The sequence below is a fragment of the Carcharhinus amblyrhynchos genome, chromosome 5 (assembly GCF_965287045.1).
Source record: "Carcharhinus amblyrhynchos chromosome 5, sCarAmb.v2.hapA, whole genome shotgun sequence".
Classification (NCBI taxonomy): domain Eukaryota; kingdom Metazoa; phylum Chordata; class Chondrichthyes; order Carcharhiniformes; family Carcharhinidae; genus Carcharhinus; species Carcharhinus amblyrhynchos.
Window position 1 is genome coordinate 67,157,486 of NC_137328.1, and position 24,907 is coordinate 67,182,392.

Sequence of the window (24,907 nt, forward strand, 5' to 3'; positions counted from 1 at the left end):
TCATGAAATCTTCTGTCAAAATGTTTCAAATTGAGTAACATAAAATTGTACTGTCAAAAATATTCCTTGGTTCATTCGAAGTAAATTTAAAAAAAAATAGCGTAGGAATATCACGGCAGCCATCAAAGGGTTAAAATGCAGCGACATTGCCATGTGATTTAAAAAACCCTAACCGTTACTCCAGTGCTAAGTGACCTCAGTAATACCATACTGCAGAACAAAGATGTCGCTGGAAAATCAATCCTTTGGCCTGAGCAGTGATGGTTCAGGGTGCTAGTATCTTTAAGATATTTTTGGTCAACTCAATCTAATGTATTCAGAATATAACCAACTATGGTTTCTTATTTTGACGTTAACTATTTTTTGTTTTCTGGCTGATGAGTTACATATCAGTCCTTTGTTGGCATCTTACCAAAAAAAGCAGAGTATTGCTTCCAGCGAGAAAGCTGGAGAGAAATACACCAGCTTTCTACGGAGAGAAACACATCGATTTTCTCTCCAAATCAGTGTGTTTCACACCATCATTTTAGGGGGGAGGAGGCATTCCAATCATAACCTGAGTCACCCCCACCGCAACCGCCCCCCCACCCCCAGCCCACTATAGAGGTCTCACGGGCTCCATTCCCTACCCCTGATGGGATTGGGCACTTCTCTACCCCCAACCCCGATCAATGGCTCGTTTGCTCCCAGATCATCAGCCCCTTTTCCCCACTCCTCCGATCATCAGGCCCAACTCTCCCCTCCCCCAACCCCCCAATGGCCATTGCCAGCATCCTCAGCTCCTCTATTCGCTCCCAGGCACCTCCATATCAAAATGAATTCCTCACTTCCCATAAAGCTCCCCACTGGGAGGCCCATCCTTTGCACAGGTTGACACTGCTAGACCACTGTCTGGTCATCCCTCAGGGGCTTTACTTACTTTTGCGCCCAGGGTCTTGCACCTCTATGACTAGTTCACATCTGTGTGAACCTGTTGTAATCTGTGCCGACATCACGTTACATTGGTGCAGTGTCAAAATGCAGCAGGGGTAGAGGGGTCAATAATATTTAAATTCATTTAAATTCATGTAAAGCAGATTCACACTTGTAATGGGTGTGAATCTGATGACATTGCGGGCGAAGGGTGAAGATCCAAAATTGCCCACCTGCCGGTGAGAACTGTGACTTCCAGATCTTGAGCCCCTGCCAGCATTCATATGGACAGCAAATGGGGCTCAAGATCACCCCCTTAATGTCCAGTATATAATAGCATGTATAGAGTGTTTTATATCTGCAAATAAAGAAGAATTTAATGTGTTTTTTCTATGGCTTTTTGTAGTAATATAATTAATGAAAATTTGTATGTGAACGAAATGGCAATATTAATGGATAAACAATATTGCTTTTATGGTTTCACCTTAAATTTTTATAATGTTATTCAATAGGCTAGACAATTCTTTCTGAAAGTGCTGCAGGAGAAGGACAAGAACACCAGTGCCATTTTAAATGAAGTGACAGAATCCTGAAGCTTCTCTCACAGCAAGTGTATTACGCATTCTTCGAGTTACAGATATACCAGAATGATCAGTGTGCCTGACTCACTTGTTCCAACCAGACAAGTACCAACCTCAGTACTGGAAGTAGATGCATACTGGTCACAGCATTGACCAAACTTTGTTCTTTTTCAGTTGATTTCAGCTGTTGTAATGGAGCTCACACATCATTAATGTGTAGACAGGTCCTCTTGCTTGGAGAGTGTGAGAAGAACCTGTTATGCCACAAAAACGTTGGCGTCTGAACTCTGCATCTCGGGTGTACCGGTACCAAGTTGCTAGTTTAACAAGTGTTAAACACATTTTCAGTTGTTTTACATTAATTTTAGCACTCAAAAGTAATAGACGTGTTTAGAAGAATTAATCATGCAGGATAATGTAATCAAAAGAAGCATTTCACCCTTAGGCCAAACATAAGCTGAATTATTATTCTACCAGAGGATTTATGGCCAAATGTTTGTTCCAACTTACTTATGTGCCTCTGATATAGTGGCTCTGTTGGCAGACACACTGGCAGCTGTCCTGCAGCAATACATTTTCAGTTAATGTTGCTTTGATGCCATTTTACACTCTGTCTGATAAGTAAAATAGGAAAATTGTTCTTTTATTCAAAAGGTCTGTAGTGCTGAACAGTGCAGACAGCCCTAATTGAACAAGGAAAAGATACTGAACATACTTTCGTTTGTATTTTACAATGAATCTGGGACTCTTTAATTCAAAATGCAGAGTTTTGCTTTTCATGTTATCATGTAGACATTACCACTGGGAAAAAAGAAGGATCTGTGTCCCTCAAGTCATGCTTAAAAAGGTGCAATTAAACAATGTGCATTCTCAGTCACAACTGTGGATTGCTGAACCCACTAATTAATATTTTTCTAGCTTTGGTATTAAATAACAATTAAAAGGTTCTTAGAAATGTATTATATTCTGGGCATAAGAATCTATGCAAGTCTCCTATTCTTTTGAATTTTGTCCACTGAAATGAGTCGTTTCTCTAATCATAAATAAATAATCTTTTTTTTCTGGTCTCTTTTTCTCTCTCCTATGCCAAGATCAATATCTTTAAACATCTTACTTATTTTATTACTGCTTTTGGTTTTCTGGGACTGATTGAAAGTTGCTCAGAGGAAATCTTTGGTTTTGCTTAAGTGTCCATGACATTTAATCATGACTTTCCTTGCAGTTTAATTCCAGCCAGTCAATCAGTTAATCCACTTCAATTGATTCTGTGCTCTCTGTTATTGGTTTGCACTCATTGGGCATCCGCTGGTGTCGACTCAGCTGCGTGGCTTGTGTGAAGCTCCGATCGCACTTCTCGCACCTGTGGAGGCAATGATAAAATTGAGACAGGGAGCTGCGTGTAAAAGGGTGACGGGCATTACCTCATCTCGACTAATCTGAACAGACACTTAAAAGTGGTTGCAGATTTTACAAGGCTCCCAGGGTCTAATTGGTGGCTACTCCCCAGCCTTGATGCAAGTGATGGGACAAGGTCTGCTTGATGCAGAACAGAGGGATCTGTCAATAGGCAAGGAGGAAGGTGATTTCTCAAGAGATGCCTGTCCTGTTATGGCCCTGATCACTGTCAGTTCAAATAGATAAAGAACAAAAAGAGATTTTCAGGAGCATGCCATCAAAGGAGCAGGCCTGTCGGATGCTCAAGAGTCCTAGGAGAAATTGATGACAGGCTAAATCTCACCTTTCAGTAATTCAAAATCACATGGAAGGAGCTGTAAATGGCACATCAGACTCAGCAAAACAGTCCCAACGCTTAAATATAGAATGATGCTTCTGAGATCTGAAGCACTGCTACCTTCCAGCAGCATTCCAACATCCTTTATTGTTGGAAAATACAATTTAGTCTAAGGTTTTTAGACCATTCTATTGTTAGCTGTAAATGGCCAATAATTTTTTTTTAAAGGTTGCCCTTTCTAAAGAGCTCCTTTGTGGTAATGTTCTATGCAAATATTTAATAAATGTCTCATTTTTATAATGTATCATTGTAAAAGTAGATAAATGGATCAGCAAATGTTGGAATTGGCCATGATTTCTGACAGTTTAAAAAGATGCATCTAATTGCCTTAGACCACAGGATGAAAGATTTGTGCTCAAAATAAGAAAACAGAATATTAGACAATCTTGTGTTGCTACATGTATTTTGTGTTAGCTGAAGTCAGAGAAGTTACTTTACACCTGCGGCAATTTCTTCTACAAAGGAAATTTAAGAAAACTTTATGTCAAATAAAAGCATTTCCTGCTGGTGGCAATATAGAATTTGTCTTATACAAAAGCAGAATCTCACAGAGGAGGCAGACTAATAAACCAATGTCATGTAATACCAGGGCAAGGGTATTTAAAACACCAGTTCTCCACAACAGTATATTGTTTTTAACAAATGGCTAAGTCCCAACAGATCCCTTAACTATTTCTCAACCACAACATTTGACCTTGTCAATATATTACATCAATCCCTTCTCTAGTCAGAAATGAACCTTATTGCCTTTTAAGCCAACACTTACTGTCAGCTTCAGTAGGTTCTGTGGTAACAATTGGTATAGTTTTTTTAAGCTTAATGTAAAAATAGTTCCAACTGAATTCCATTCTTACTTCTGATGTTATGGAAACCAAAAGCAGGAGTCATAAATATGAGATAGTTACTCATAAATTCAATAGGGAATTCAGGAGAAACTTCTCTCGCCAAAAAATGGTTAGAATGTGAAACATGTTACTATAAAGAATAGTTCTGGGGATTGGCATTGATGCCTTTCAGGGGGAGCTAGATAAACACATGAGGGGAAAAGCAATCAAAAAATATGTTGATGGGGTTAGTTGAAGGGTGGAGGTGGCAAATGTGGAGTATAAACACTGACACAGATTGGTTAAATCAAGTGGCCTTTTCCTGTGCTGTAAACGCCTCACAATATGCAATTTGTTCATTTTTAAATGTATTAAAGAAAGAAGATCTCAGCTGCATGTGAATAGCAGTGCAGGTACTGCTCTTGCTTTAAAAACCACAGGTGGTTGTCTTTTTACTCTTCCTTTCATGATAGGAAAAAACCTTAAAAACTGAATGTCCTGCTTCTTCTACCTTCTGAAATATACCGAATGTTGTGACAGCACATTATGGATGATGGTGAATTTACAGATGATATCTGGTTTATGAACCCTTCACCATAGAATCATAGAGTCTACAATGCAGAAGGAGGCTATTTTTGGTTCATCGAGTCTACACCAACAACAATCCCACCCAGGTCCCATCCCTGCAACCCCACATATTTATCCTCCTAATTCTCCTGACACTAAGGGGCAATTTATCATGGCCTATCAACCTAACCTAACCTTTGGACAGTGGGAGGAAACCAGCACAGACATCGGGAGAATGTGCAAAATCCACACAGTTACCCAGGGCTGGAATTGAAGCTGGGTGCCTGGTGTGTGAGACATCAGCGCTAACTACTGTGCCACCATGCCCCCATGGTAATCAATTTGCATGGAACATCTTTGTCTTCTGTATTTTCAAAACTTCAAATTGTATACAAGAAACGTAAATTGAAATTTTCAAAAGGCTCATTTACCTGCTGTGGATCAACCATTTCCATGGGTCCGAAAAGCAGGGATGAGGATGGAGACCAAGTTCATTCAGCCGTTCCCTTTCTCTCTTTACAAAGCCGTGGGATTTCTGGGGTTTTGCCGGAGGCGTAGAGATCGGTCAGGATTAGGTACAATAGGGTTAGGCTTAATAGAGTCATTTAAGTGAGGCAGGAGAGAATGTTCAATAGTTTCATTTTCTTGGTTGAATGTCAATTGACAACACCAAGAAAATGTGGTGCTATGATCTGCCCTGCAAACCTGGCTTTTGAGCATTTTCCAGGGTACGCCACCAGGGCTGTTTTGGGAGCAATAGGGGGAGGAGATTGATAGGCTGAAGATGGCTAAGGCTGCTCTCAGACTGGTTCACCAGACTGATTCCTGGAATGGCAGGACTGATATTTGAAGAGAGACTGGATCGACTGGGCTTGTACTCACTGGAATTCAGAAGAATGAGTGAGGATCTCATAGAAACATATAAAATCCTGATGGGACTGGACAGGCTAGATGTGGGGAGAATGCTTCCGATGTTGGGGAAGTTCAGAAGTAGGGGTTACAGTCTAAGAATAAGGGGTAAGTCATTCAGGGCTGAGATGAGGAAGAGCTTTTCACTCAGGAACTTGCGAACCTGTAGAATTCTCCACCACAGAAAGCTGTTGGGGCCAGTTTGTTAGATATGTTTAAGAGGGAGCTGGACATGGCCCTTGTGGCTGAAGGGATCAAGGGGTGTGGAGAGAAAGCAGGAGCGGGATACTGAAAGTGCATGATTGACCATGATCATACTGAATGATGGTGCAGGCTCGAATGGCTGAATGACCTACTCCTGCACCTATTTTCTATGTTTCTATGTTTTAGGTGAAATCAGGATCTTTGGTTGCTAATAGAGTGATCTGTATTCATACCTGAATTCACTGCCCCTTCAACTGGCCCTCCTAGGGTTCATTCTGGATTAACAAAACAGTGCAGAACAAAGAATTCTGTGCATCCAGGCAGAAGCAGTACACTTTGGATGCACTGCCCATGTACAGTGTTGGGTGAGTAGGTGGATTGATTCCTCTTATTTTTGAATCTGTCCATCTTTAATTCAGAACTTACAAAAGCAGTAGCACTTTGGAGTGAAATCTCTGACAGTTGACAATTAAAATGTTGACCTACTCAAAATTCTGAGGAAACCTGCTATACACTTCCGGCATTTTGCGTTTTTTGATGGATTACAAACCCATTTAATTCGATATATTTTCTATAGCAAACTACTTGAGAAGTACATTTTTAAACCAAAATGACTGATTTCCTCTCCAAAGGCTTTACTGCACAGCGGAAATAGCAAACAGCTGCTCACACACAATAAACACTGCTTCCAAACAAAAATGTCATCAAGGTGATGCAAGAGAAAGGTCACAGAATAACATCACACAAATGGAGTGATAGAGACTCTCCGTGGAATTGTTACAGAGAGGTTCATTCTCATGGCAACTAATCCAGGAAATGCTTTTTGGAATTCACTGTAAATAGACCAAAAGATCAGAACTGGAAAGGCCTCTTCTCCCAGTGCAGTTCAGGGAACTAGATGTACCTCAGGCTAATAGGGTGGAGTCTTGTTACTTCTTTGAAGGAACATCAAAGAGCTGTAAATTCTCATACCTAATCCAATTTTTTTTTTAAGATTTTTAAGAGGCAACATCAGATTGATTGGGAAGATATAAGATTCAATGGAACAATGAGAAAAGGAGAAAGTTTTGTTGAATATGGAGAAGTTGCACACAGTAATAGGCTTTTAAATTTGCAAATGCACTTTATGATGTCTATCAATTTTAAAAAGGAACTTGTTGTCCACAGGAACAATTATAGTCATCACATACTTCAATAGACGAGTGAAGTTGCAGAATTATGCAATGCAGAGAAAGATTATTTGGCCCATTGCGCGTTTGCTTGCACCCTTGTGTTGTCCACTTAATCCTATTGCTCTCCCGTACCCTATACACAAACAAACAAATTAGGAGCAGAAGTAGGCCATTCAGCCCCTCAAGCCTCCTCTGCCATTCAATAAGATCTGATTGTAGTTTCAACTCCACATTCTGCCTACCTCCGGTAACCTTCGACTCCCTTGTTAGACAAAAGTCTATCAAAGTCAGCCTTAAAAAATACTCAATGATGTTGTTTCCATGCTGTGTTCCAGTGTTCCAGTGACTCATGACCCGCTGAGAGACAAAAATTCTTATCATCTTTGTCTTAAATGGTGGACCCCTTATTTTTAAACTGTGTCTGCACAAGGGGAGACATTCTTTCAGTGTCCTATCTCCCTCTTTGTATCTTTCAAATATTTTTTGCTTCCATAAATGTTTTTGCTAGGACATTCCATGTTCTAACAAGTGTAGGGGAGAAATTAGTTTGCATAATATTACTAATGAATTCAATGAGGTAATGCCATGGGATGCTTCTCACATGGCCCACACAGCCTCCTTCAATGACATTACTGCAGTGCACAGGGTATACTGCCTATCACCAAACAATCGAGATAAGTCCACATCGCCACGCTAGGAATGGTGCTATGTGAACTAATTTCTGCCCCCCTGCCGGCATATGCTGTTGAACCTCAATGTCTGCCTTTGGCTCACTAACCAGTCAAAATGAATTTTCCCTTTAAGTGTTTTTCTTAAATTTACCTTTTCTAGTGAAAACAGTCCTATTTTCTTTAGTCAATTCTCAATACTAAATCTTCTCAAATCCCTTACATCCTCTCAGTAATTCCCTTCTCTACCTTCTCCACAACTTTGATGTGCTTCTTTAAGTACATGACATAACATTGGTGTAAAATGGATAACTGGGTGGTGCAGTAGGTTCGTCACTGCCCCTTTATTTCTCAGAGATTAAAGACCAGACTGGGAGAGAAAAAGGACCTTCTGACTCCTGGCTGTTGAACTTTTATGTGAAATGAGTTTGGGCAGCATTACTCCAGTATCTAATGAGCCTATCTGGACAATAATGTCAGAGGCACTGAAATGGGAAAGTTGAAACTGAGGCTGGTTGCTGGGACAGAGTACAAGTAGCTGTACATTGTATTTTGTTATGTTTTTTCTAACCTGTGATAGTTTAACACTGATGTTGGCTGCATGAAATTGAATGATTTCCATTCTCCGGCACTAATCCAAATCACGTGCATGAAAATAAATCAATAGGGAAAAAAGTGAAGCATATTAAAGTAACAGTGTAGTAAGTCATTTTTTTTTTAAAGGGGAAGGTAGGCTATGATATTATGGGAATTGGTACTCCATGGTTTGAGCACTTGCTCACTGACCCATTGGCCAGCATTTTATTCTCACTGAGACAATGGACCCAAAAGCCCAGGTCAACTCAGCCTTGGTCATCTGCAGAGTCTGTTGTCACATTTTACAGGGTCAGGCAACCAACTGGTTGATATCATGGCTGTTCTTCCTTTAAAGAACAGTCACCCATCTCCAGGAGCTGTCGGCCAATTGGAAGGTTGGCAGCTTAATAGTGCCACCGGGTGCAGTGGCCATTGCTGGGACTACACCTGGAACAAGAAGTTATGGAAGAATGCTACCCTGCCAGTCAGGGAGGATGAATGTTGACATCCCGAGAGAGGACAACAAGATTATGCCCGCTGTTTATTGTTTTAACATGTAGATGGTCATGGAGCCAGACTATAACTTAGTTAGAGGCTAGATGGAATTATTTTGATCCCAACTACATCTTTATTGGACACTCCTTGACAATGTGAATCATTGTTTACACTGCACCACAGCTGCAGCCTGAATGGTCTTGGTAATCACATTGATGTTGGGTGGCTGAACATAGGCTTTGACCAGTCTGGAAATGGTTTAAAAGGTTCCACTGTCACCGTGGAAGATTAAAGCTAGGATCATGTGGTAGATAGCGAGAAGGATTGCTGTAGACTGCAGGACGATATCGATGGACCAGTCAAGTGGGCAGAAAAGGAGCAAATGGAGTTCAACACTGAGAAGTGTAAGATAATGTATTTGGGGAGGTCAGACAAGGCAAAGGATTCAGTGAGGATACTGAGAGGTGTAGAGGAAGTGAGTGACCTTGGAGTGAATATCCACAGATCCCTGAAGTGGCTAAGAAGGCATATTGAATCCTTTCATTTGTTAGCTGAGGCATACAATATATCCGCAGGAAGGTTATACTGGAACTCTACACAATATGGCAAACTACGTGGCACCCAGGTCTGCTCTGCCATTGAATATGGTGTAAAACACCCAGGTGCATAATTAATGTGGTTGGGGCTAGAGGTTTGGCAGGTTTTCCTGCCAGCTTCCACAGGAGAAGTATTCCACATTCCTTCCCCGCCACTTAGTGTCAAAATGGGACAATTCTACCTGCAGAATCAGTTTAGCTGGAGATAAGAAATAGCCAAGAAAATAAATATCTGGGGGAATAGTTTATAAGCCTATTGACTGTAACTACACTGCAGGACGGAATATAAATCAAAAAATAAAGGGGGCTAAGGTATAGCAATAATTGTGGGCAATAATTGATCTTAATATTTATATGGATTAGAAGAATCAAACTGATAAAGGTCACCTGGAGGATGAATTCATAGAAAATATTCTTAGAATATTATGTTCTGAAATCAATGCGGACAAAGCTTATTTTATCCTGGCAATGGTTAATGAGGTGGGCTCAGTTGGTTAGCGTGTAGATCAGATTAGTCTGGAGTTTGATCCCCGTTCTGGTTGTTGTTGTTTCGAGGGCTGTCTCCTCACCCTGAGGCTGGGCCTTAACTATTTACAATCTATAATAGAAATCGTGAGATATTTTGGTCTGAAGCTAGTGTCTTAAACTTAGGCAATTACAAGCACATGTTGGCTAATGAAAGTGGATTGGAAAAATAGATTAAAAGGTAAGACGGAGAATGAGAGAAAACTAGCAAGAAATATAAAAACAGACAGTAAAAGCCTCTGTGGGCAGGATTTTTTTGGATGACAGTTTTCTCGCCTGCCACTCAACGAATCAGTGAAGAATGCATCCCTGTCAATGCCAACTACTCTATACAGTCAGAAGTCTCACAACATCAGTTTAAAATCCAACAGATTTATTTGGCATCACGAGCTTCCAAAGTGCTGCTCCATCATCAGGCTCATTCACTGATGAAGGAACAGCGCTCCAAAAGGTATCTCACTTGACACAACGGGCCCAATTTTACCAAAAATTGGGCGCAAAATCGCAGTAAATTCAGATGTAGGGCCTTTGATGTGATCTGCACCCGAATCCAAGCAGATCGTAGTTTTACCGACACCCGATTTGGGCACAGATTAGCATGCATTTAAATTGATTTAATGAACCATGCACCCAACTTTACCACCAAATCCCACTTCACTGTCTTCTGGTCCGTTCTGGATCCGCGCTGTAAGCGACCTGCAAAATAAAAATCTGAAGCCGATTTTTATTTTGCAGGGGAACCTCTGAAGCAGCTTCAGAGCCTGGCCCTGATGGCCTACTTCCTAGGGTTTTAACAGAAGTGGCTGCAAATAAAGTAGATGCATTGGTTGTAATCTTCCAAATTCTTAGGTTCCGGAAAATTCACAGTGAACTGGAAAACCACAAATGTAATGCCACCATTCAGGAAAGGAAGGAGGCAGAAGACAGAAGAGTGTACATCCCTGCCACCCCCTCCCTCCCTACTGATCGCCTGCAGACTGGCAGTGGACCCCCCTGCCCGCTCCACTAGGGATTCATCCACACCTCCCCTATCAGTAAGCGATTGGGCCTCACCTCCCACAACCAGACAATCATCAGCCCTCTTGCCCTCCCCCTTAAGTGATACATTTGACCCGCCTCCCTTCTCCCGCCTCCCCCCCCCCCCCCCCCCCTCCCCCAAACCCCCCATTCCCATCTCCCAGAAGATGATCTGGGTTAGAGAGCGGCCACTCCAGGAGGAGGGATTCGGTCCTCTGGTGTGGAGGAGGGGTCGCCGGCAGAGTGGCAGTGGACACCACTGCCTCCCCACCTCCCCATCAATCGTCCGCAGAGTGGCAGCGGACCTCCCTGTCCCCCTCCTCTAGAGATCCATCTGCCTCCCCCACACCCCCCAGACAATGAACTTGCCCCCCCCCCCAAGAATGGTCTGGCCTCATTCCCCCTCCCCTCCAGAAGAACATCTGACCCACCTCCTCCCCCCTACCACCAGACAACGATCAGCCCTCTCGCACCCCTCCTCCAGAAATACATTTGACCCACCTCCTCCTCCTCCCCCTCCCAGAGGATGCTCTGATCCGCCTCCTCCTCCCCCCCAAAGGATGCTCTGACCCACTTACCCCTCCCCACCCAGAGGGTGCTCTGACCCACCCAGAGGATGATTTGTGTCAGAGAGCCGCTCTCTCCACTTTCTGCTTATTTTTTCTTTCCCGTCTGGGCGCTGCTTCAGATTTTTTCTAATTGCGTATGCGCAGTTCAGAGCTCCGATCGTTCTGGCAGCACTAAGCCCCGCCCACAGCACGGATCAGACCGGAGATAGCTGAAAGCGTATGGGCACGCTGCAAAGAGGATTTCAAGCTCAGATCTATATTACACCCAGATCCGGCCCTTAGACTCCAAATGGTAAAATTGGGCCCAACATCTGTGCTAATGAAATGATTCACTCCAGCAATACCGCACTCTTTTTAGTGATTTCAGGATATTGTCATCCCCAAACGTGAAACTTGTGGATCTTCCAAATTCTTTAACTTGTTCTGATTTTCAGCATTTAAACAGTCCAGGTAACATTTTAACCAGTCAACTCCACACACGGTAAATGTGCAGCCACTGTCGAATACAGCACAATTGAAGAACTCTTCAACAAAAATTCTCATTACAGGAGTAAAACTTCTTGTTAATAAGACAATGCTTTCTTTCTGGTCACCATCTATTTCCTCTTCTGATTTTTCCATGTCATGTGTAACTTCAAACACTCTATTAAATCTTTTCAAACAGTTGAAAGCGTAATGAAATTTAGAGTCACACCAGCTTATCATTCCCTGGGCATTTCTGGGGTTCATTTTCCTGTTACCATTTTCTATATCCTTCCTCTTGCTATAGGTATTAAAGGCATTTTTGTCTTCATAATTTCTGCATCCCAATCTTCTGCCATACTCTTGTAGCCTGCATGTGCCCATGCAATCTACCACCCTGTTAATAGTGTATCTTCCACATTCTGCTTCACCACTGACTGACCCATTTGTGTCATAAGAGCCACAGGGATAGAATATTTCCCTAGAAATTTTATTAAGGCTTCTGTCATTTGACCAAATAAGGTATTATCTGCAAACTTAACTCCTGTCAAAACCAGCAGCCTATCCACATTGGTCACTTTAGCACAGTCCAGTAACTTAAATGCCAACATGGACTGTGGAAATTCCAGGCGGTGTCTTGCAGCCTTTTATATAGCCTACTGAATTCCATCATATGCTCTTCAATAGAAATATCCTCTGATTTCCAAACTCTATCAAATTCTGACCAGGCTTCATATACACTTAATAAGTCATCCTTTTGATAAATCTTATCCATGAAATTTAATAAATTATCCAGGCTTTCTTCTGAATTCAAATGTTGCAACTCCAATTCGGAAAACACTTTGTGTCTGATTTCACTTCTATAAAGGTAAAGAAAGAGCCAATGCCATACTTTGTTTCCTTTTCTGTAAAGCAGTTACCATAGTCCACATGATGTCTTCACTTCTCCATTGGTCATAAGTTTCAGTTGCTGAAAATAATGCTGGATAGACATATTCTGACATTCTTATTCTGGGTTCAGCCATTTTGTTGCCTCCTACTTTAGAATTTGAATGAAGTCTTGCTCTTTTTTCCCCAAAAAGTTATAACTTGCAACCCTGTACCTGGAACTAGCAACCATTCTCTGCTACCACTATTCGAGCTTCTCGGTTGCTGTAGAGTAAAGGAGGCATGAGTTCTGCTTCTTCATTTAAAAAAAGACCTTTATTTCTTTGACCCAACTTCACACACAATTCTCCACCAACACCACTAATATTTATCAGTGACTTCTATTGAATAATTTACATCAAATTTGGACTTAATTGGAAAACCTGTTAGCCTATTCTTAACATTCCACTGTCTGGCCTTCCACTGTCACAGGTTCAGGGCCTTGGCAGCAGAAGCCTGTGCACCCAAGAGCTGTCAGCTAATCAGCAGGCAGCAGTAGAGGGAGTGCTGGTAGGTGCCAGTATTGCTCCAGCAGAGGCCCAAGATTACCAAGGATTCCAAGGGCAAACATAAGTGAGGGTGGATGGGGATTACACAAGGGTTGTTGGAGAGGGTGGAAGGGAGAAGAGCCATGGTCAGAGGGTGCCTTTCAACAACCCCCTTCTTGATGCTGGGTCATAAGATCATAAGAAATAGAAATAGGAGTACACCATTTTTCTCCAATGTGCCTGTTCCACCATTCAATGAGATCAAAGCCGTTCTGAATGTGGCCTTAACTCTACTTTCCTGCCGGACCTCCATAACCCTTGATTCCCTTGTAGATCAAAAATCTGTCTAACTCAGAATTGAATTTATTTAATAACCCAACCTCCACTGTTCTCTAGGGAAGAGACTGCCAAAGACTAACAACTGTCTGAGAGAATAAGTTCCTCCTCATGTCTTAAATGGAAGACCCATTATTTTTGGATGTTGCCCTGAATTCTAGATTCTATCGCAAGGGGAAAATCTCTCAGCATTATCCTGTCAAGTCTCCTCAGAATCTTTCAAAAAGATCACCTGTAATCCTTCCAAACTCCAAGCGATCTAACCTACTCAACCTTTCCTCTTAAGTTAACCCCTTCATTCCAAGAATCAGCCGAGTGAACCTTTTCTGAACTGCTTTCACTACAAAGTCTGGCTGGGATTTTCTGGCCCCCTTGTCGTGGGCAAGTATGGAAAATTTAGAATGGCAGCCAAAAGTCCATTGACCTTAAATAAGAAAAGCAAAACTACACAGTACTCCTTGTCTGGTCTCAACAATTCCCTGTATATCTGTAACAAGATTTCCCCACTTTCATACTCCATCCTGCTCGAAACAAACTCTGATATTCTACTTCAAAAAACAGAAAATGCTGTAAAATCTCAACAGGTCAGATCCATTGTTTGAAATGTTTGCCAGAATGTTACTGCCTCGCTTGCCATGGGAATTGGATCAGGCAAGGTGCGGACAATGGAAAGGTTCATTGACCTCAGGTGGGATTTCACGATTTCAGGATGAGCAAAGTATAAAACCCCGCCCAAAGTGCAGAATTTTATGACAAAGCTCGGGCATGGCTCGGCAAGGCTCATAAAATCCTATCAGAGGCCAACAGATAATTCCCTTCTGCGAGCCTCACCCACCCCAGTAAAATTCCGGCCATAGATTCTATTCTCTGTCCACAGAAGCTATCAGACCTGTTAAGATTTTCCAGCATTTTCTCTTTTCTGTCTCAGATTCGCAAAAACTCAGTCTGCAGATGCAGCAGGTGATCAAGAAGGGGAATGGAATGCTGGCCTTTATAGCGAGGGGGATAGAATATAAAAGCAGGGAGGTCTTGCTGCAGCTGTACAGGGTACTGGTGAGGCCGCAGCTGGAGCACTGTGTGTAGTTCTGGTCCCCTTATTTGCAAAAGGATATATTGGCCTTGGAGGGAGTACAGAGAAGGTTCACCAGGCTGATACCGGAGATGAGGCGGTTAGCTTATGAGGAGAGATTGAGTAGATTGGGCCTGTACTCGTTGGAGTTTAGAAGGCTGAGGGGGGGTGGATTTTATAGAGACATATAAGATAATGAAAGGGCTAGATAGGGTAGAGGTAGAAAGATTCTTTCCACTTAGAAAGGAAATCAGAACTAGAGGGCACAGCCTCAAAATAAGGTGGGGGGTGGGCAGTTTAGAACAGAGTTGAGGAGGAACTTCTTTCAGAGGGTGGTGAATCTCTGGAATTCTGTGCCCATTGAAGTGGTGGAGGCTACCTCGCTGAATATGTTTAAGTCATGGGTAGATAGATTTCTGATTGATAAGGGAATTAAGGGTTATGGGGAGCAGGGGGGTAAGTGGAATTAATCCACTTCAGTTCAGTCATGATCTTATTGAATGGCAGGGCAGGCTCAAGGGGCTAGATGGTCTACTCCTGCTCCTATTTCTTCTTATTCCTGCAGCATTTTGCTGTTACCAGCATTCTATTTCCCTTCCTAATAACTTGCTGTACCTGCATATTGACTTTTTGTGATTCGTATACAAGGACACCCAGTTTGCAGTGTATTGCAATATATTGCAGTCTCTCTCAATATAAATAAGACTCAGCTTTTCTGCATTCCTGCCAAAGTGGACAACTTCACATTTTCCCATATTATTCTAATACTCCATCTGTCAATTTTTTGTCCACTCACCTGTCTAATTCCCTTTGCAGACTCTTTATATCCTCCTCACAACTTGCTTTCCTACCTATCTTTGTACAGACAGTGGCCACTTAAGTTACAGTTGGGCCTCCTCAATAATGTTGACTGGGCTTCCCTGTCAGATCTCTGACCAGTGGAACAGACACCCCCTCCGCCCCCCAATTGGGCAGTCTCAATCCAATCTCCTGTGGCACTGCCGATAGGTCTTTGGGGATGGACTTCAAGTCAAAACTCCCTGGACTTTTGCTCCCATTCCCTTCAGGGAAGCAGTCTTTGACAGCCCCCAGCACCGTGGAAACATAAAGTTGAATTTTCTCACTGATGGTCAAGATCCGCACGCTGCCAGAGCTGAATCACAAACCAACCCTGCTCAGATGGGCAAGGGTCAAAATGCACCAGCAGCACTGTTGTTGTGGGGGAGACTATTACTGCTGCAAGGACACTCAGGATCAGGAAGAATCCATCAAAGAAGCCCTCTAGAACCTGTTGAGAGGCTGCAAGGATTTATCTGGCAGTCTCCCAGTACAGCAACAGACCCTCCTGACATGGGTAAAATGCTTGTGGATGTGGGAAATGGCCCTTAATTGTCCAGTTCAGAGACTGAACTGGACACCAGCGGCAACTGAGCTATTATGGTTCCCTGTTTCAATAACATACCAGGGCAGCTGAAAGATACCCAGGCTCACCTCCAAGTGCCTTCTTACCAGCCCTCCTGCCCCCCTGCTCATAACATTTCAACCAAGAATATTCAGTCCACAGTCTCTTTCATCCTGTCAACCTCCAGCTTCAGGCCTTCAGCAGCACATTCTTGACTTGCAGAAACTGCCTTGGTGTTTCATTTCACTTCTCTCCAACTACAGCACTATTCAGTGCAACTTACCTTTATGAAAAGCAGACTTCCTTTTAAAGGCTGGAGGAGTAAATGCCATGCATGGTATAATGCCACCTGTTGAATGTGCAGTTAAGCATGTTGCACTGGGCTGCAGGCTGAAATGGTTCAAATGAGGCAGCATGAAGTTTGCATACTGTCTGTCTCAATGGGATCAGGTGTGGGCAGGTTGTGAATTGTGATCACATGTGCCCGGAACAGGTATGAACACCTTTTTAGCCAAAGTGTGAATAGACAATGAAGGGCAGATTGGAAATCAACTGAGACAAAGGTTGTTACTGATCAGAAATGGAAAGGGAGAAGGTTGAATACTGTTACCGTTGTTTATTTTGTGAAACCATGTCCTGAATGGGTTAATCATCTTTAGCTTAATCGATAGAATCTTATCAAATGGAAGAAACAATATCCTTTGTCAAACTATCAAACCAATCTGTTCAATGAAAGGACCCAAGAGTATTCACATAAAGATTTCTGTTTTATTCATTAGTGCACGTGTGTAATGCTCTCCCTCTCAGGGTTTCTCAAAGTGCTGATGACACATTAGTGCAATCTGAATGTTTATTTGGAAACTGATTAGTTGCTGAAGCCGTTGTTAAAGCCATTGTCTTCTGCCAAGGGAGCTTCAAATTCTCAAACTGCAATGTTTTCTAATCAAACAAGGTTTCTGAAACAAATGAATTAGTTTGTCACAGAACATGATTAAGGAATAGTCTAGTCATAAGATGGCTTAGAAATGGATCACACTGCAACTGTTTTCTGTACAGCTGCCTGGATCCAATTTAAGAGGTCGACGTTTTGGATCATACTCTGTTAATACAACTCTGGCATTCACCTCCAGTAGCCAATAGGCCCTTGAATATCCTAATGTACATTTTCAGAGCAAAACTGAACATTCCTTTCACTGTAAGGGCTGCTGAATTCAGAATTATCAGGTCTACACGCAGCTAACCATTGTTCCTTGATGGAACTGCAGGAGGCTGCCACTGAGAAACTTTTGAAGAGCTTTCTTAACTGAATATGAGGCCAGAAAGTGCTTTTCCCCCCTTCTAATCCTTTCCCCTCACTTTAGATATCATAAGATTCATCTTAGTCTTCACCAACTACCCAAGCAGTCACTCTTGCTGCCTTCCCATGACAATTAAGCTATATATAAAGACATGACTATTTCTCTCACATTGGTAATAAACAAATGAAGCTAACTTGTCAATTTACCGGGGTGCCACCGTGAGTCCCTTTATAACTGAACACAAAAATCAATTGGTGCTTCTTGTCTCATTCCTCTGATCAGACTGAGGAGTGGCCAACTGAAAATGGACAAACCTGCCTCTATCCACTGCTCACGTTTCCCTCCATCCACTGCTCACGTTTCCTGCTATCCACTGCTCACGTTTCCCTCCATCCACTGCTCACGTTTCCTGCTATCCACTGCTCACGTTTCCCTCCAACATCTCCTCTCTCACTCTATTGACTGCTCATCTCTTCTCCCATCAACTGCCCATGTTTCCTTTTATCAATTCCTCATGTCTCCTTCCATCAGCTGCTCATGTCTTCCTCTATCAACTGTCGATGTCATCCTCCACAAGTGACACCCCATGATTATTACTAGAATAGGCTCTCCTATCCTAGTAATAGTACAGATTAACACAAATGTAGATCTGTGATTGTCATCAGCTTAAGGACCCAATTTTATATTGTGGAAAATCCAGTTATTGTGGTAATAAAAACATTAGACCTGCAAAATTGCAAATTCAGATGGTATGGGAGCCATCAGGCATGGTCTGTGCTGATACCTTATTGTAAAGGTTAAACATCAGTCAGAACATCAGAAGTATGCAAGGTGGTAGATTGTGACACCAGTCAATATGTAACACTGATTTGATACCTGCCCTGCCATGTTGTCACTCTCTCAGACATGCACGGCTGAAGATGCCACCAGCTGCACACCTGCCAAAAACATTTCAAAGGATCAGCATCCAAATTTAAGGTGCAGTGTTTTTGACTACCTATTTGTTGCTATACAGCTATTGTGTGGCTCCAATGTGGAATTGACAGAAGTTGCTTATCTGTTCAAGGTAGTGATGCTGGATCTTTGGAATGATTTTGAAAAGCATTTCTCTATCCCAATTGCATCCAGTCATGGGGACTTTAACTGCAGTTCCCCTTGGCTAGCAGCATCGCAAGGACAAGGAACACAGGAGAAGATGGTATACATAGAGGGAAGAGGAGGGCTGTCAGTAAAAGACCATATCTGCTTGGGATTTCCACAGAGCATTTTTCATACCTTCACCCCAGAAATAGTGTCAGTGGCAGCTATGCTTCACCAAGGAGGTGGTCACAGAACCGTGCTATATCTTCAAACTGGATCTGAAGCCTCAGTGCAGTGTAAGGACGACACTGGTAGCATCATGAAATCCATACAGTACAGAAAGAGGACATTCAGTCCATTGATCCTGCACTGACAATAATCCCACCCTGGCCCTATCCCCATAATCCCACGTATTTATCCCGCTAATCCCCCTGACATTAAGAAACAACTTAGCAACTTAATCAATCTACCTAATCCGCACATCTTTGGAGTGTGGGAGGAAACTCACACAGACTCAAGAAGAATGTGCAAATTCCAGAAAGGCAGTCACCTGAGGCAGGAATTGAACTCATGTCCCTGGCACTGTGAGGTAGCAGTGCTAGCCACTGTGCCACCATGCTGCCCACTGCTTGTGGCCATTAAGCGCATGGTGGCCTTCAAGGCCAATGGATCTTTTCAGGTTGCAGCCAGTGACATGATCAACATGTTGCAGTTCACCATTCATTAATGCATCTGAGAAATCACAGGGGCCCTGGACATCAGGTGAGAGGGTTTCATAGTCTATTTTCAAAGTAGGAGATGTTAGTGTAGGGGGTCTCACCATGGAGCATATGCCATTAATAGCATGCATGTGATAAGTACTGCACCTTGAAAGAAAATGCATTACACCTGCAAAGGTTAGCATTCATCGCAATCTTCCCTCCTGCCATCACTCAACTGTGGCTTGGGATCCAATGATGGATGGGTGTTGTACTAGCAGCAGCCACCACTTCCTCAGTTGCCCTGCTGTTCAATAGGACTGCTGGCCTCAGATTGGCTGGAAATTCGGAGTGGGCAGGTCTTCCACCCCGGGGAAAGGCTCATCACTGGCCTGTCAAGTACCTCATTGGAACAAGCTGCATTGGCCCTTCCTGAAAAGAGGCAATGTGGGTTTCTCGCTGGCTGAAGTGTCAGCAGCTGAGGCCCCCATTGCCTCCACAAGATTCTGCCTGAAGTTTCCACGTTGCTTGGATTCATTTGAATGGATACCGGTTAATCGCACAATGTGATTCCTGAGACCATTAACAGTCCTTACTGAATATTTAGCCCCAGGGCCTTGACATCAAAGGTAGCAACAGAAAAACATTTTTTTTTCATTAAATGTAGATTTGGATGGTCTAGGTAAGCAAGATCTAGGTAAGCAAAATGGTCTAGGTAAGCAAAACGATCCCTAATCGGGTCCTAAATTAGCTGAATATTTGCACTTTACGTTCAAACATAGATGTCACAAAAACTATAAATAATATTTTCATCATTAATCTTTCTTCAGTGATTCAACTTCTAACATTACATCAAAGGAAGCCTTATAAAGTCACATACCACCAGATGTTAGATAATCACAAATTAACCGCTGAAATATGATATTCATTAATTTTTAAAAGTGGGACCTTCATTCGCACTGTCCTCCTACAATTGAGGAGACTGAACATTCTACCTGTGAATTTCTCTACTACCTCTGACAGTGCCAATTTTATTACTCAACAGGAGCTGTGCCTTGTAGATCACCTAAATCATTCTTATAGTTTTATTTATCTCTCTCCACCCCCCCCTCCTCCTCGCCAGGCAGGGTGTTCCACTGGCATTCAGTGCTTTATCCAGAAGCCAAGTCAGATTGTGGATTTTCTACTCTGAATGTCTGTAGAGATTGTCATTTTAATCCAAAACACCCCTCACATTGGAGGTACGGTGGCACAGAGGTTAGCATTGCTGCCTCACATCACCAGGGACCTATGTTCAATGCCTGGCTTGTGTCACTGTCTATGGGGAGTTTGCAGGTTCTCCTTTTCTCTTGATCCTTTGGGTGCTCCCAGTCTGAAAGATGTGCTGGTCAGGTGCATTGGCCATGCTATGCTTCGGTCTGCCTTGTTGTCCAACAAGGGGCATACACGCGATGGGTCATACGAGGGCTCTTGGTTGTTTCGAGGGTAGCCTAGTACTTCACGTCGTTAGTGTATGCTTAAACAGGGCCAGATGCTGGGCAACACGACAGCTCAGTGACTATCACTGTTTGCTGAGCAGATATATGGATTTGGGCCAGTGTTTGCGGGAGTTTGTGCATTCTCCACTTGCTTGCGTGGATTTTCTTCGGGTGCTCCGGTTTCCTCCCACACGCAAAGATGTGCTGTTAGGCTGATTGGTGTAACAAATTGTCCCCAAATTAGTCTTCCCTCAATGTGGAATGCCATAGGCATCGGCAAGGGTCATGGGTGGAGGGGAGACTTATAATATTAAAATGGCGGCACGGGCTCGTTGGGCCGAAGGGCCTGTTTCCCGTGCTGTGTTGTTCTTTGTTCTTTAAATTCTTCCTTAGTGTATGCAAACAGGCCCTGCAGTGTGGCACTAGGGGATTTTCACAGTAACTTCATTGCAGCGTTCATGTAAGCCTACTTGTGACACTATTACTTAAACTTTAAACTTTAAAACATTTTGTTTGTCTAGCAATGGAACAGATAAAAGGGATCACAACTGATTTATTAATAAAACCTTATAGAACATAGAACATAGAACACTACAGCACAAACAGGCCCTTCGGCCCACAAGTTGCGCCGATCACATCATCACCTACCAACCTACAGACCTATCTATAACCCTCAATCTCATTAAACCCCATATACTCATCCAGAAGTCTTTTAAAAGACCCCAGCGAGTTCGCCTCCACCACCACTGACGGCAGCCGATTCCATTCACTCACCACCCTCTGAGTGAAAAACTTACCCCTAACATCACTTCTGAACCTCCCTCCCCGCACCTTAAATCTGTGTCCTCTCGTAGCGACCATTTCAACCCGGGGAAATAGCCTCTGAGAGTCCACCCTATCTATTCCTCTCAACATTTTGTAAACTTCTATCAGGTCGCCTCTCAACCTTCGTCTCTCCAGGGAAAAGAGTCCCAGCTCCCTCAACCTAACTTCATAAGGCATGCCTCCCAGTCCAGGCAACATCCTTGTAAATCTCCTTCGCACCCTTTCAATAGCTTCTACATCTTTCCTATAGTGAGGCGACCAGAACTGCGCACAATACTCTAAATGAGGCCTGACAAGGGTCTTATAAAGTTCCAGCATTACCTCCCGACTCCTAAACTCAATCCCTCGATTAATGAAGGCCAGTACACCATACGCCTTCTTGACCACCTCCTCCACTTGCGAGGCCGATTTAAGAGTCCTGTGGACCCGGACCCCAAGATCCTTCTGCTCCTCAACACTACTCAGACTTCTGCCCTTGATAGTGTACTCGTTCATCCCGTTGGTTCTGCCAAAATGGACGACTACACATTTATCCGCGTTGAAGTCCATCTGCCACTTCTCCGCCCAGTCCTGCATCCTATCTATGTCCTGCTGCAACTTTTGCCATCCTTCCAGATCATCCACAACACCACCGACCTTCGTGTCATCAGCGAACTTACTTACCCATCCCTCCACTTCCTCATCCAGGTCATTTATGAAAATGACAAACAACAAGGGTCCCAGAACAGATCCTTGAGGCACTCCGCTGGTGACTGACCTCCATTCAGAAAAAGCCCCATCCACAACCACTCTCTGCCTTCTGCAGGCAAGCCAGTTCTGGATCCACATGGCCAAAGGCCCTTGGATCCCATGCCCTTTCACCTTCTCAAGAAGTCTTGCATGGGGGACCTTATCAAACGCCTTGCTGAAGTCCATGTACACTACATCCACGGCACTTCCTTCGTCAATGTGTTCAGTCACATTATCGAAGAACTCAACTAGGCTTGTAAGGCACGACCTGCCCTTGACAAATCCATGCTGACTATTCCTGATCATGTCAAACCTCTCCAAATGTTCGTAAATCTTGTCCCTCAGAAGCCTCTCCATCAGCTTACCAACCACTGAGGTCAGACTCACCGGTCGGTAATTTCCCGGGCTATCTCTGTTCCCTTTCTTGAAAATAGGAACTACATCCGCAATCCTCCAATCCTCTGGAACCTCTCCCGTCTCCATTGACGACGCAATGATAGTTTACTGTTCAAAAAAATGTTGAAAGCGAAGTAATATGCACCAGAGCCTCCCAGACTACTATATTTCAGACCAGTCGAATGGAAGAAAGGGGAACTATAATTCTAATAGCATTTCATTGCTCTGGTGACAGGAGACAGCAGATGAAGGGTGTCACTTATCGTTCAATGAAGTAAATTTCCTTTGGATCTCTTAAATTGGAGTGAGATATTAGGTTTGTCTGGCATTGTGTAATGTATCAAAGTATAATTCGGTGTCTGTAAGAGCAGTATGTTTACCAGCACTGATTTTTATACAAATGCAAATAAAAAACAGGACACAGTCAGAGACAAACATTAGTGGATATCTGACAATGGAAATGGAAATTAAAATTGGGCTGGATGTATAACACATTAAGAAGTCTCACAACACAGGTTAAAGTCCAACAGGTTTATTTGGTGGAACCGCCACCCGCTTTCGGAGCACTGCTCCTTTGTCAGGTAAGCTTCATCAGCTTACCTGACGAAGGAGCAGCGCTCCAAAAGCTAGTGGCATTTGCTACCAAATAAACCTGCTGGACTTTAACCTGGTGTTGTGAGACTTCTTAAAGTGGTTACCCCAGTCCGATGCCAGCATCTCCACATCGTAGATGTATAACAGGCAGCTAATCCACTCCCGTCTGTTTGATGTGTTTCTGTTTACTGATAGTATATACCAACAGCTTTGGACAAAATCAAGCCTGGAGCTTACAAAGGCATGAATGAGACAGATCAGTTGAGTCAAGAATGTAGAGGGTGGTAGAGGTAGTCTTTGTGAATATGAGGTTAGAGCTCGGCTCCAGGTCAAACAGGGCACTGAAGTCATGAGCAGTCCAGTTCAGCCTGAGGCAGTGCCTGGGGAGGGGAATTCAAGCCAAAAATTCATAATATAAATATAATGAGATAGGAATTCCTTTAAGGTTGACGCAGCAATGATAGTACAAGCTTGGCAAATGTAACTGTCATTTGTTGAAGTGTCCTCCCCCCATTTTCCCACTTGTTTTTTCAGAGGCGCAGATCTCAGAATCCTCTGATTCTGTAGCCGTACCATTTGTTCCACTTTACAGATTGTCAGGAAAACAAAGGAAAATTGATTTTCTTTACATTTCTGGCTGCAACAATAGCAGTACAGCTCCTCTGAGTTACTTTCTGTAGAGTTATTTTCACCACGTCCCAACTGTTTCTTACTTTGTCACAAATGGTAATTGATTAAGCCAGAGTTCAGTTTGGAGGAAGCTGTTTTATACAGGCAGTCTTTTGTCAGACAAAGGGGTGAGGAATTGGTTTCTATGGCTTTAAAAACTTGGGATGCTGTTTACACTTTTTCAGCTGCAAGGTACTAGCTTGAAAGATAAATTGTACTCCTGGCACAGACCCTCACCTCATGAACCAAATATGAAAGCATTGAAGGCACGTTATACACAATTTTCCATTCAATTACGCGGCACAGCATTGTGGTGAAGCACTCCAAACGATTTTCCCTGCTGACTCCCAGCAGGCGAGATACCATGCCAGGAGTGGCACATTCATAAAATCTAAATGTCCAAAATGCCTGACGAATGTATGGCAGAGCGAGCATACAAGAGATGCATAGCAAAATTAGATGCCAAGAAAATGATGATAAATAGATGTTGTCGCAGACAGATCTGGTCAATGAATAAAGAGCACATGTTGATTGAAACACAGCTTAGCTGTAGTTGCCTTTTTACTTTTGATCGATGATTTTGGACAGCAGAGAGTTGCTATGAAAAGGCCCAGAGGTCAGTTTGTATATATTTTACCCTTAAACCAAACTTTCTGAAATGTTGACTGATCTGGATTGTCTACTGCAGTATTGGAAAGCCAGAGAATTCCACCTTTGTTTACTATAGAATCCCAGGGGTCCTGTTCATGCTGTGCTGAGCAATTATCTGTTTTTATTGGCCTACTAAAACCATAATTTCAAACTCCCCAACATTAAATCTGCTGAACATAGCTGTTAACATATTCAAATTTCTTTCAAATGCTTCAGTCTATTTTTAAAAAATCATTTCTTCACAGAGATTGATATAGTTTGGTGAAAGCAAGGATTTTACAGCGTAACTAACGTTTATTGTTTTTTCACTTCAATTCAATGACAAGATCTAGGTAAGCTAAAGGATGTGTAATGTTTGGTAATGGGCTTGCAAGTTAGAGATAGATTTCCTGAGATCC

At 42.9% G+C, this 24,907-nt stretch overlaps 1 protein-coding gene across 1 annotated transcript in view; it reads right to left on the reverse strand.

Moving 5' to 3' along the window:
• Window positions 1-2,738: 2,738 nt before the first annotated feature.
• prdm6 (PR domain containing 6) overlaps window positions 2,739-24,907 on the reverse strand; it is a 222,615-nt gene continuing 200,446 nt past the window's right edge. The window contains exon 8 of the mRNA XM_080189688.1: window positions 2,739-2,853. Coding sequence (XP_080045814.1) covers window positions 2,739-2,853 — 115 coding nt within the window. The remainder of the gene's footprint in view (window positions 2,854-24,907) is intronic.